The sequence below is a fragment of the Mirounga angustirostris genome, unplaced genomic scaffold, assembly GCF_029215605.1.
Source record: "Mirounga angustirostris isolate CCGP_5_RB_7025 unplaced genomic scaffold, mMirAng1.0.hap1 SCAF_2, whole genome shotgun sequence".
Lineage (NCBI taxonomy): Eukaryota > Metazoa > Chordata > Mammalia > Carnivora > Phocidae > Mirounga > Mirounga angustirostris.
In genome coordinates, this window is record NW_026991710.1 from 129,076,402 (window position 1) to 129,090,410 (window position 14,009).

At 38.2% G+C, this 14,009-nt stretch overlaps 1 protein-coding gene across 6 annotated transcripts in view; it reads left to right on the top strand.

Annotated features, from left to right (window-relative positions):
- Positions 1 to 14,009, top strand: part of MND1 (meiotic nuclear divisions 1) — a 115,797-nt gene that overhangs the window by 13,552 nt on the left and 88,236 nt on the right. For all 6 annotated transcript variants that reach the window (XR_010409590.1, XM_064585186.1, XM_045880273.3 and 3 more), the window contains one exon: positions 593 to 741. Coding sequence is in view for 5 of the 6 variants with exons in the window: in XM_064585186.1 (XP_064441256.1) it covers positions 593 to 741 (149 nt within the window). In the remaining variant the exon portion in view is untranslated. The remainder of the gene's footprint in view (positions 1 to 592; positions 742 to 14,009) is intronic.

Sequence of the window (14,009 nt, forward strand, 5' to 3'; positions counted from 1 at the left end):
ATGTATATCCATGCCATTAAATACTTTATAACATAAGTTTAATGATTACATAGTATCCCATCCCAATAAAGTACTTTTAAAAGTCCAGTTATTGGACTGGTTTCCGATTTTTTGCTGTTGAAAACAGTGCTTTGACAAGCATCCCTGTGCGTGTCCATCATTATTTTCTTTGGCTGAATTTATAACAATGGAATTTCTACATAAAAGGCATGCATAGATATATATTGCCAGATTTTCTTCCCATCTTGAGAGAACCCATTACCCTGAACATTTTACTATATTTTTTAGGTATTTTTGGTTTGGTAGTCAAGAACTCATATCTCATTGCTTTATTTGGCATTTCTTCAATTATTAGTGGGGTTGAACATTTTTGTTTATTAACTGTGTATATTTTGTAGCTGTCCATTGATGTACTTTTGTTTTTCTGTTGATGTGTCTGTCTTTTTTGTAGTTGTTATTTTTAAAAGCTCTTTGTTAATTTATTAACCCTTGATCTGTAATATTTGTTCCAAGTGTTATCTTCAGTTTTTAGCCTTTTAATTGTATTTATGATGTGTCTTAATAGAGAGTCTTTAAAATTGATCTCTTTTAGCTGCTATGTCAGTGAAAGAAGTCCTTCAAAGCTTAGTTGATGATGGTATGGTTGACTGTGAGAGGATTGGAACATCGAATTATTACTGGGCTTTTCCAAGTAAAGCTCTTCATGCAAGGAAACGCAAGTTGGAGGTTCTGGAATCTCAGGTAAGCCAACACAGTTAAAAATTGCAGATGTGCTTTGTAAGAAAGAAATTTATTTTACTTAATCTTCTTTTCATTTAATGGCTTCCATTAAATTTTTAACATGTATTATTTGACTCAAGATCTAAGGATAATCAAGATCTCTTTCTCCTAAACAATACAAGGAGCTTAGAATGTTCTAACTTTCATCCTCCCACATGCCATGATATTATTTTATAGTATTTTAGTTCCTTTTAGGGTTACAGAATGGTTGGGAAGGTACAGAGTTCCCAAATACAATTGATTCTTTAACACCATGGGTTTGAACTGCATGAGTCCACTTCTACATGGATTTTTTCCAATACATGTAATACTGTAAATTTATCTTCTCTTATGTTCTCTTAACATTTTCTTTTCCCTAGCTTGCTTTGTTGTAAGGATACAGTATATAATACATATAGCATACAAAATATGTGTTAAACAACTGTTTATGTGATTGGTAGGGCTTCTGGCCAGCAGTGGGCTATTAGCAGTTAAGTTTGGAGGGAGTCAAAAGTTATATGTGGATTTTTGACTGCATGAGGGTCACCCCTAACCTCTGCATTTTTCCATGGTCAACTGAAGAGTTCTCCACTATCCAAAAGTGGAGCATTCCTGTGAAACCTTTTTTTTTTTAAAGATTTTATTTATTTATTGGACACAGAGAGACATAGCGAGAGCAGGAACACAAGCAGGGGGAGTGGGAGAGGGAGAAGCAGGCTTCCCGCAGAGCAGGGAGCCTGATGTGGGACTCGATCCCAGGACCCTGAGATCATGACCTGAGCCGAAGGCAGACGCTTAAGGACTGAGCCACTCAGGCGCCCCCTGTGAAACCTTTTGTAAGCTAAAATGGCATAGAATGAAAAAGCAATTACCATTAATCTATATGGAAAAAATTGAGTGTTTCTGAACCCCATAAGTAGCCTCTCTTAGGCTTTTCTGATACCTGTAGGACACATCTTGCTAACAGATGCACAAAATAAATCAAGATAAAGCACAGATGCTCATTGATATAGTTCCGAGGTGTGGAGTTTGATGCTGAGATGCTGAGTGTAGTTCCCGGGGAAGGAGCTTGGTGGTGCCGCTCTCCCTGATGTTGGTACATGCTACCTCTATACTGGTTTGCTACAAAATGAACGCTGAAACACTATTTTTGCTTTTTATCTTTTTTTGTAAAAGCAAAAAGACTCTTCAGATTTCTTTTAGTTAGCAAAAATAGGTACTAATATAGGTCTTTCATAAAAGTAAAATGGCATATCATGAACTTTTGAAAAGTGACTTACATTTTGTGTTTAGTGTGGTACATTTGTTACAAATGATGAGCCAATATTGATACCTTGTCGTTAAATAAAGTCCATAGTTTACATTAGGGTTCACATTTTGTATGTTATGTGAATTTTGACAAATGCATAAATGTCATGTATCCACAATTACAGGATCATACAGAATAGTTTCACTGCCCTAAAAATCTCCTGTGCTCCAGTTATTCGTCCATCCTTCCCTCTCCCTTAATCCCTAGCAACCCTTGGTGTTTTTTACTATTCTATAGGTTTGCCTTTTCTGGAATGTCATATTGTTGGAATCATGCAGTCTGTAGCCTTTTCAGATTGGCTCTAATACACATTTAGGTTTCCTCCATGTCTTTTGGTGGCTTGGTAGCTCATTTCTTTTTATTGCTGAACAGTATTCCATTGCACAGATGTGCTGCAGTTTGTTTATTCATTCAGCTATTAAAGAAAATCTTGGTTGCTTCCAAGAACGTGTATTTAGTCTGTATTACAAGATTCCACTACATTTTAATTTTATTTTTTTATTCTTTTATACAACTGAGGGGGTGAATTAGGTGGAATTTACAGTGTAGGCAAGAAGTGGAACTTTAGGGAAATGGGCTATGGACTTGTTTTGGGGTGAGGCAAGGAAGAATCCTGATTCTCTAGAAGATAACAGGAATAGGAAATGTTAATCAGGAATAGTAAAGGAGATGAATTTTTTTCTGTTTGGAGATAATATGAGATTACATTTCTTCACAGGAAAATTCTGAAACACCACTTTTTTAAAATGTCGCTCCTGGGTTTAAGAAGGTCAAAGTTTGTAGGCAGCCCTCAGTCTGTCTGTGTTTTTAATTATAAGCAACAAAAACTAACTCTGGCTGAGTTTAACAGAAAAGGAATTTATTAGAAGATACAGGATGGACTTATAGAATCACTGGGAAGGCTAGAAACCCAGTTCTAAAAGTAGGCAGGAACTGAGGGAAGGTGCACAGCCAGACCACAGCCAAAGTCACGCCGTGAAACTTGTGTGGTGAGGATTCTGCTGCCCCAGGGCCATGCCATGACCTCTGCACCTAGCTCTATTGACAGTGCTGCTGACCAGTGGAAGATGATTCCACTGGTGCTCCTGACCCTGGCTAAAGAAGCGGATGTTGTTGCTGCCCCCCTCCCTCCCCCCAAAAAACCCTCAAAAAATGAAAAACTTCTGTCCTAGCTACCAATCACAGTTTTGGGAAGTACATATGACTGGCCAAGCCTGGGTTACATGCCCACACTCTAGTTGCCAGGGGAACTGGGGAAATAAATAATTGGGGTTTCTAGTTTCTATGATGGGAGGTAACTCCCTCCTGTTGGCACCAGCAATTCCCTGAAATAGGAAGGGGGTTTGAATGCTGAGTAGCACTCTCTCTCCTACCAGGTTAGATATTTACAAAATAAATCGAGAGAAAAAAACTGGAAAATAGCACAGGACTTGGAGTCAGAATAATAACAACAAAATTACTGAATACCTACTGTCCTCTGTATGCCAGACACTATTCTAGGCACTTGTAATCCATTAGTGGACAAAGAATGGAAGCAGGGAAACAGGTAGGTTAAGTTATTGGAGTAATCCAGCTGTGAGGTAATTGTGGTTTGGACCTAGTGGTAGCAGCCTACCTACCCCTCCTTAGCTGTAGGCAACCAGTAAGCTTCTTTTCTTTCTTTCTAAGATTTTATTTATTTTTTGAGAGAGAGCACACGTGCATGTGAGCTGGGGGAAGGGTAAAGGGAGAGGGAGAGAAAGACTTTCAAGCAGACTGCCAGTGGAGCCCAACTCGGGGCTTGATCTCAGGACCCTGAGATCATGACCTGAGCCAAATTCAAGAGCCAGACGTTCAACTGACTGAGCCAACCAGGTGCCCCTCAGTAAGCTACTTTCTGTTTCTTGTGAATTTCCTTGTTCTGGACGTTTTATATGAATGGAATCACATAATGTGTATCTTTCATGACCGGCTTCTTTCATTTAGTGTAATGTTTTCAAGGTTTGTCTATGTTGTAGTATGTATCAGTATGCCATTCCTTTTTATGGCCAAATAATATTCCATTGTATGAATATACCACATTTTATTTATCCGTTCATCAGTTGATGGCCATTTGGGTTGTTTCCACCTTTTGACTATTATATGCAATGTTGCTGTAAACTTCATGTATGAGTTTTTGTGTGGACATATGTTTTCATTTCTCTTGGGAATTGATGGGTCATATGATAACATGAATAATTGTTTGAAGAACTTCCGGACTTCTTTCTAATTTGGCTGCACCATTTCACATTCTTACCAGCAGTGCGTGAAGCTTCCAATTTCACCGCATCCTCACTGAAACTTATCATTACCTGACTTTTTTGACTCTAGCCATCCTAGTGGTTGTGAAGTGGCATCTCATTATGGTTTTGCTTTCCATTTCCCTGATGACTAATGATGTTGTGCATCTTTTCATGTGTTTACTGGCTATTTGTGATCTTCCTTGGAGAAATGTCCATTCAGATCCTTTTACCCCTTTTTTTATCTTTTAAACATCATGCTGCATTTTTTTTCCCCTCCTAGGAAACAACATGCATATTCATCACTCAGCAACTTTTTTAAAAAGTTAATCATGAAATTAGAAACTTTATACAGGGTAATTTACTTTTAGGCCTTACTGCATTTTTCTGTCTTCATGGTTTTTGTTCTTTTATCCTCTAAGAATTCCCTTGCCCTTCTTTTCTACCTAGCCAAATTCTAAACATCTCTTTTCTCAGAAACCATCTCAAGCTCCCATAGCTTACAGTGTTTGGGCCTTCTCTAAACCTATAATATTTTTGGTTTTACCATAATATAATGTATTGCTTTGGCACATACTGCTGGTTTGCTATGTAATGAACATTGCCCCTTTCTTCTTTACTAACAAAACACTTTGTTGAGGCAGCAGTGTGTCTTATGGAAAAAATACTCATCTTCCCACACTCCCTTGCAACTAAGAGTGGCAATGGAAAACAATTCTGATGAGTGAGATGTAAATGGAAGACTAGCTTTGAGGTTTGTAGGAAAGTGTTTACTTTCCTCAAAAAGGCAAAACCCTTTCCCCTTCTTTTCCATGATGTAGACATGAGTTTATATTGTAACCCTACAATAACAAGCATTAGGATGAAGACCTGTTCCTTAAGAATGTCAGAGCCTGAATAAAAAGGGCTTGGATCTCTGGTGGCATTTTGAGATGCTGCGCTAGCCTTGGACTGCCTAACCTCTGGGCTGTTTAATCCAGTTTTAGTCAAAAATTCTGTTATTTTAGCTGCAGGTATTCTAAATGGATACAATTGCTTTGAAGATTTCTTTTGCATAAATGTAACTTAGATTTTTATTAGTCTATCTCTTTGTAACAAACTGTTTACTCCAAAACTTTGGGGCTTAAAGAAACAAATATTGATATTTCACAGTTTCTGTGGATTCAGGCATGGCTAGTTAGGTACCTCTGGCTCAAAGTCTCACATAAGGTTGTAATCAAACAGTCGGCTGGGGTGGCATTCTCATCAGAAGGCTCATCTGGGAGAGGACTTACTTCCAAACTCAATCATATGGTTATTGGATTTAGTCCCCTGAAGGCTGTTGGACTGAGGGCCTTGACTCCTTGATAGTTTTTAGACAGAGGCCTCCTTCATTCCTTTTATCAAGGGCTTCTCCATAGGATGGCTCACAGTATGGCAGCTGCCTTCCCACAGAGCAAACATGAGGGAAGTCCAAGATAGAAGCTACTGGGTTTGTTGGCAACTTAATCTTGGAAGTGACATCTCTTTACATCTGCTACATTCTGTTTTAATGAAACAAGTCATTAAACACAGCCCACACATAAGCAGAGATTACAAATGTGCATAAATACCAAGGGGCAGGGATCATTGTGGCCATCTTAGAGAATACATGCCACAGATTTTAAATTTTGTTTAACTTCTCAGACGTATAAGTCTTAGCCTCTTGATTAGTTTTTAATAGCTTTATTGAGGAATAATTGACATACAAAAACTGCTCACATTTAAAGTTTAAAAATTGATAAGTTTTGGCATATGTATGTATCCATGAAACCATCACCACAGTCAAGATAATGAGCATATCCTTCATCCCTAAAAGTTTCTTCATTCCCCTTTTTAGTCTTTCTCTCCTGCCCTTCCTTTCCCTGCACTGTTTCCCCTGCCCCCATTCTCAGGCAAGCACTGATTTGCTTTCTGTCACTATTCATTGGTTTGTATTTCCTAGAATTTTAAATAAATGGAATCATACAGTATGTACTCTTTCGTCCTGGCTTTTTTTACTCAGCATAATTATCTTAAGATGTATCCATGTTGCGGGATGCCTGGGTGGCTCAGTTGGTTAAGCGACTGCCTTCAGCTCAGGTCATGATCCTGGAGCCCCTGGATTGAGTCCCGCATCGGGCTCCTTGCTCGGCAAGGAGTCTGCTTCTCCCTCTGACCCTCCCAACCCTCCCCCCTCTCATGTGCTCTCTCTCTCAAATAAATAAATAAAATCTTTAAAAAAAAAAAAAAGTATCCATGTTGCTGTATTATTCATTCATTTTTATTGCTTAGTGATATTCCATTGTATGGAGATATGACAGTGTTTATCTGTTGATAGACGTTTGGGTTTTTTGTTCTAATTTTGGGCTATTAGAAATAAAGCTGCTATAAATATTTGTGTACAAGTCTTTTTAGGGATGTATGTTTTTATTTATGTTGGGTAAATACCTAGGAGTGAAAAGGCTGGATCATATGGTAGGTGTATATTGAACTGTTTTCTGAAATGCTCTGTCATTTTACATTCCTACCAGTAATGTATGAGAGCTCCCAGTCGCTCCACATCCTTGTCAATACCTGGTATGATACCCATTCTAATAAGAATATAGTGATATCTCATTGTGGCTTTTCTCCATTTCCCCAATGACTAATAATGTTGAGCATATTTGCACATGTTTATTTGTCATCCATATGTCCTCTTTGATAAAGTGTCGATACAGATCTCTTACCTTTAAAAAAATTTTTTTGTCTTTTTTTTTTTTTTTAGAGAGAGAGAGCGCACGTGTGAGCTGGGGTGGGGAGGGGCTGAGGGAGAGGGAGAATCTTAAGCAGGCTCCATTCTCAGTGTGGAGCCCAATGCAGGGCTCAGTCTTATGACCTTGAGATCATGACCTGAGCTGAAATCAAGAGTCAAATGCTTAACCGACTGAGCCACCCAGGTGCCCCTTTTTTTGTTGTTGTTGTTTTTTTTTTTAAACTTGGGTTGTTTTTATTATTGCATTTAGACAATTCTTTATATAGTCTAGAGGCAAATCCTTTATTAAATAAATGTTCTCTGAACTTTTTTCTACCAGTCTTTGGCTGTCTTTTCATCTTCTTGACTATTTTCTGAAGAGCAGAAGTTTTTAATTTTGTTGAAGTCCAATTTATCAATTTGTTTCTTCATGGTTAGTGTTTTTGGTAGTGTATCTTACCTTCTTCCGGGTAATTATTTGTGCCTGAAATTGGGCATAACAGGGGCTGATTAAACATTTCTTGATTGATTTCTTGAGCCAGAGAAACTCTTTACCTTTCAGGGAAAAAAAGGCCAAATGTACATTTTTTATTTCTTAGCCTCTGGATTTAGCATATTTACTTAAGTGGAGAAGCTTGGCAAATCTTAATAGAAGTAAGGAAGAGATCTAATTAGAATCTCTAGTACAGTGAATCTATTTTTAAAAAGTGAACTTAATATCACTGTTTGCTCTGAATGCTTGAGGAATAGGATGTTCTAATTAGTTACGTCAATATACTCCTCTCCCTATAGGTCTGAGAGTTGGCATCAAATGTATTTGTGACACACCCCTCTCTCCACTCTCCCATTTACAAGCTGTAGGCCAAAGATTAATCTCACACACCTGCTCAGAAATCAGGTCAAGTCAGAGGTGAACACCTAGGCAGTAGTCCTATGCCTTCTGTTCTAAGCACTCTAGAAGTAAATGAAAAACATAATTTTGATATGTTACTTGTAGAAGGTTGATAGTCCTTGACATTTGCTATATATAGTTGTTTAAAACAAAACAAAACAAAACTCAGTGCCTTTTCACTGACCTAAACCTGCTTTAGTCTTTCACTAAAATTTGACATGGCATGTCAGTATCAGACTGTGCCCCCATGGTTCTGAAGATCACTTATTTTAAAGAAGCAATGTGGCTTAATGGAAAAAGTAGTTCGAAGTGAGACATGGATTGAAATCACAGCCTTACTTCTTACTAGTTGTAGGATCTTCTGAAAAATTTCTTAAACTCTTTAAAGCCTCAGTTTCCCAGTTTGTAAAACAGAGATTATACTTGAAAGGGTTGTGATAAAGATTAAGTGATATGTGTAAAGTGCCCGGTGTACTAGGTACTCTGTATATGGTAGCCAAAAGTTCAGCTAAGTTAGTATGCACCCAGGAGTACACTGTAAGTTTATTTGTTCAGTCAGAACAAATATTTGAGGGTCTATTACGTGCAAAACATTTTACCAGATACTGGAGGTAATTTGTAAAAGTAGAAGTCAAGATTCATGCTTTATAAGAACATCTAACCTGTGCTAAAGATAATATATATGCACATGAAAGAGTGAAAATAAGAGTGAAAAGAGAAAATAAGAAAAATGTAATAGAGTGGTGATTAAAAGTGCTGCAAGAGAAGTTGGGATTTATATAAATATAGAAAGTACTCAGTGTTGCAGTGAATCAGATTCCAAATTCAAGGTTGCACTGAAGGATTATTTGGCATATTGCCAAAGTGAAGGGTTAGCTTCCTTTGAGTTTCTTGTTAATTACTTCCAGATTAGAGAGAGAGTGGAGGAACTCTAAATTTCCTTCCTTCATTTGTCTGTTTCTTTCTTTTTCATCATTCTGTTCTACTTTGTTTCTGCCAGTGATTCCAATTCTATATAGGAATGTATCGTCTCTTGAAAATGGACATCTTGTAGTAGATCTGAAAATTAAATCAAGAAACACATTTTTTTTTCCCCTCCCTTGCCTTTAGGTTGTAGGTATTGATCATCCTTATAGACAGTCTAAAAGCCTCATGGTTATAATTTATGTTTCTCTTTAATATTTTCTAAGATGGCAGGTAAGCCATCAACTATGTGTGGGTCGCATTAACTGCTTTGACAGATATCACTATATGTCTGCTCTGTGCATGCACTGTGCTAACTTCTTTAGGCAATATAAAAATACTAGCATACTGTACTTGGTAAGGCATGATAAATACCATAAATAATTAACTTTTTATGGAAAGACATAGTTAATTAGCTTTTTAGTTTATGTAAGATTAGTGCCAAATACTATCTGTTCTATGGGTCCTAATTGTTATATGAGTTTAGAGGAGGGAAGATTTTTATAAATCCACATACTTCAGGGAGACTTCTTAGAAATGATTATTTCGAGCTGCAAGTTGAGTAGATTTATTTTATTTTATTTTATTTTATTTTATTTTATTTTATTTTATTTATTTGACAGAGAGAGAGCACAAGTAGGCAGAGTGGCAGGCAGAGGGAGAGGGAGAAGCAGGCTCCCCGCTGAGCAGGGAGCCGGACATGGGGCTCGATCCCAGGACCCTAGGATAATGACCCAAGCCTAAGGCAGCCGCTTAACTGACCAAGCCACCCAGGTGCCCCACAAGTTGAGTAGATTTAGATGGATGGAGGAGATTCTCAAGGGGGGACAGAAGGGAGCCACTGATGCTGATGTTGGAAATGGCAGCCAAAATTCACTGAGCACTTCTCCAGGTAGAGTTTTAAGAGTTTGTCTTAATCCATTGAGGCTGCTATAACAAAATACCACAGACTGGGTAGCTTATAAACAACAGAAACTTGTTTCTCACCATTCTGAAAGCTGGTCAGGTAGGACACTCTTCTGGGTCACAGGCTTCTTGTTATATCCTCACCTGGTTTAATTGCTTAGGCATCTCTCTGGAGCCTCTTTATGTGACACTAATCCCATTCTTGAGGGCTCCACCTTCATGACATCAGTACCTCCCAAAGCCTTACCTACCTAAGGTTATCAACATTACCTTTGGGGGTTAGGGTTTCAACATGTGAACTATGGGGGGAACAAAAACATTCATACCATAGCAGAGCTTTTGCATGCTTCATAGCATTTGACTCTTACAACTGCATAAGGTAGGCATTAACTCTACCTACGTGAGAAGACTGAGGCACCAAGAGGGTAAATAACTTGCCCACAGTGATAGTACTAGTAAATGGTAAAGCAAGATTTGAATCCAGGCATTCTGACCCCACATTCCTTGCACATAACCACAGGTAAACAAAACTTTAAAGCAAATTATGTTCAGTGGACAGTTGGTGACCAGTTTGGAAAGAAGATGTAAGTTTTTGTTGTATAGTAATGGGAAAATAAGGTTGGAAATTGGATTGAGGCCCATATTATGGGGTATCTTAGTGGTTGGGTGGATTTTATTATGTACAACAAGCAGGGAAAGTTGATTTTCCTGCCAGAATATTTTTATTTATTTTGCTGATCTAATTGCTTTTAAAAATTAGATTATAAGCTTAGAAAATAATGTTGTTACATCATGGTATTAAGCAAAAAACTCCCCCCCCCGCCCCGTATAGGTGAGTAAGACATTATTAATGTTGCTGAGAATAATGTAATGTGTAGTAATTTATTTCTGCATGATTGAAATAAATATTTGGATTGGGTTAGAAGAAATAGTTGTTAAACTAGTCTCTCTAAATAGCTGTGACATAGATGCATTCCTGAACCTTTTCACATAAATTACTAACTTTCTTGGGCAAGAAAAGCTCACGTGGAGCTGAGAATGGTGGTGCATGTTTAAGTCTGCTAGTGCTTCTGAAATAGATTCAAATATATTATGCTGTTTGGATGGTAGTAGAAGCAGCCCTTTTGGTTCCACAGAAAGTAGAAATAACCAGATCTTTTTCTCCTAAGTCTTTGTTGTGAATTTGTTGTCAATTTTTGTGTAGTTTAAAAATTAATTCCATTGTGGGAACTCCCCAGTGAAATGGCACTTCTCTGTATCCTGAAGAATGTATACAACTTTTTAAAGGTCAAGAGATGATTTTTTCTTCTTGATAACTGTTTCAGGAGTTTTGGCTAAAACTTGCTGATTTTTCCCACTGCGATAATGATTTTAGTCAGTGTGTCTGTGTAGGTGTATGTGTGAAAGAGTGAAAGAGAAAGTGTATATATGTCCGTGTGTGTGTGTCTGTGGTCTGTTTTTTGTGAAGAAAAGCAAGACAAAAATGCATTAGGATAAGCTATTCTTTCCATCATCTTCTGATTCTCCTTTTCTTTGTTTCAAATAGCTGGACCTTAAAAATGAAGGAACAATCTCAACCTCAAGGGAATGATTTCCTTCATTTTACCTTAGCTTATATTGATGGGTGTAGGATGGTGTCATCTAATGTATACGTGACTAGATAAGAGCAATAAAATTATTGTGTTTGACATGCTAGTCATAGAGTCACCTGGCAGTATTGGAAATAACTGACCACTGCTGATTTGAAATGCACATTTTTTAGTCTTTTCCCAAAAGGAATACCATTTCCTTTTTTTTTTTTTTAAGATTTATTTATTTGACAGAGAGCAGGAGAGAGAAAGAGAAAGCACAAGCAGGGGGAGCAGCAGAGGGAGAGGGAGAAGCAGGCTCCCCACTGAGCAGGGAGCCCGATGCCGGACTCAATCCCAGGACCCCGGGATCATGACCTGAGCCGAAGGCAGGTGCTTAACCGACTGAGCCACCCAGGCACCCCAGGAATACCATTTCCAATATGCTTTTATTTTTGTATTCACATCCCTGTCTATCCTTCCAGGACTCCCTGTTCTGAGTTGGGTATTTCTTTTCTTTCCTGCCAGAGCACCCTGAGTGTAACTCCAGTCCACCACCCTGTGCTGCAGCTGTTAGGTGACTCAACCCTATCACGTAGGCAGCCTGGATCCTCAGGACTGGGCACAGTTCTTGGCAAATGACAGGTATTTGACAAGTGAATGAGAATTAAAGGAAACAAAGGGTATGAAGTTAGTTCTAATGAAACCATCTACTGATTCAGAGAATTTCATTAGTGCTGCAGCAAGTCTATGTAGCAGTTTTTAACTGATGTTTTAAAATTTAATTAAGGGGTCAAAATTATGGAAATCACACCTTTTTTAAAAAAATTATTTTGCTCTCCTAAGGTCTTCCATAGTTCTTTATCTAAGTTCTGATTTGCAACCCATTTATTACTAGTGGAAGGTAGTCTAGGGGGCACATTTTCTAGGACTAGGCTTGTGTTAAGCATTGCATTTTGAAATCCACGCTAAGCTGGATTTCAGACACAGTGTATTGATTTGGGAGACACTAATAGATTCTCTTATGATTTAAAGATTTATTTTTTTAAACTAGTTTTTAGAAATGAGTATATAGAATTATTTATTGCCAAAACCGAGTGAATAAAGAGTAGGTCCACTAATGGGCCAAGTGGACAACTTTGAAATGTTTTTAAATAAAAATAAGCATTATTTCTATTGAAACTCATTCAGTTCAGTAAATGTTTAGCAAATGCTTGCTGTGGCAGGCATTGGAACTGATGAGAGGGACATAATGATAAATTAGGTAGTTCCTGTCCCCAGGACCTCACAGTCTAGTGAGGAGACACACACGTCCACAGATCATTGCAGGGTGGTGTGATATGTGTTATACTGAAGAAGATGGTAGTACAAAAGGGGGTGAAAGTTAATTCTGTTGAGGATAGCCTTTGCAGTTAAGGAAGGAGACATTTAAGTTGGTTCTGAAAAGAATCATGGGAGCTCATAAGGGTCTTGAGGGTGAAGGGCATAGTGGGTAACAGAGATGTTAAGGCAGTGGCTTAAGAGAGGAGACTCCAGAAACAGATTCTTTAGAGTCAAATCCAACTTCTTCCATTTACTAGAAATCTCTTTTGCCTCTCTTTTCTCATATGCAAAATGTTCCTAATGTAGAAATGTGCTTTTTTTTTTTAATGTAAACTCTACGCCCAGCATGGGGCTTGAACTCATGACCTGAGATCAAGAGTCGAATGCTCTACAGATTCAGCCAGCCAGGTGCCCCAATATATAGTAATGCTTTAGCTTTTGTAATTTTATGCAAAGAAAGACCAGGTGTGTATAGAACTATCTAATGTGTGATAGGATCTTTTTTTTTTGAAGTTGTTTTTTTTTTTTTTTTTTTAAAGTAATCTCTACACCCAACGTGGTGCTCGAATTTACAACCCTGGGATTAAGATTTGCATGATCTAGTGACTGAGCCAGTCAGGCACTTCACGTATGAGGTGTTGTTCTGTACTCTTGTCCTGTACTGCTCCATTTTGAGTAAGGGATGAATGAACTATAGCTGGATTGGTAGGCAGATGCTGATAATAAAGGACTCTTTCTCACTTGAAGGATTTTGAGTAGGGAAATGAGATAATCAGAACCTTATTTTATTTTAAAGATTTTATTTATTTATTAGAGAAAGAGAGCATGAGCTGGGGGGAGGGGCCAAGGGAGAGAGACAAGCAGACCCCCTGCTGAACAGGGAGCCCCTGACTCTGACTCCGGGCTTGATCTCAGGACCCTGAAATGACCTGCGCTGAAGGCAGCTGCTTTACTGGCTGAACTATCCAGGCGCCCCTCAGAGCCTTATTTTAGAAAGATGGTTCTGTTGGCAGTACAGAGGATAAGTAGGAATGTCCACTGCAAAATTGTTCAGCTAAGAAATGATGAAGTCCTGAAATAAGACACTGGCTCTAGGGTTGAGGAAAATAGACAGACTGGGGAGAAGTTTAAGAGTGAGTCTGTAGTCATGAGCAGTGTACACTTTGAGTCCATAAAGTTCAGATTTTTTAAAAAGAGTAATTTGTATCTAAATATAGATTTCCCCTTTGTTGCTTGTCTTTGTGTGTGGGTGAAAGCATGCTGTCTGTCTATATTCTCTGAAAGTCAGGTTCAGGTAGCA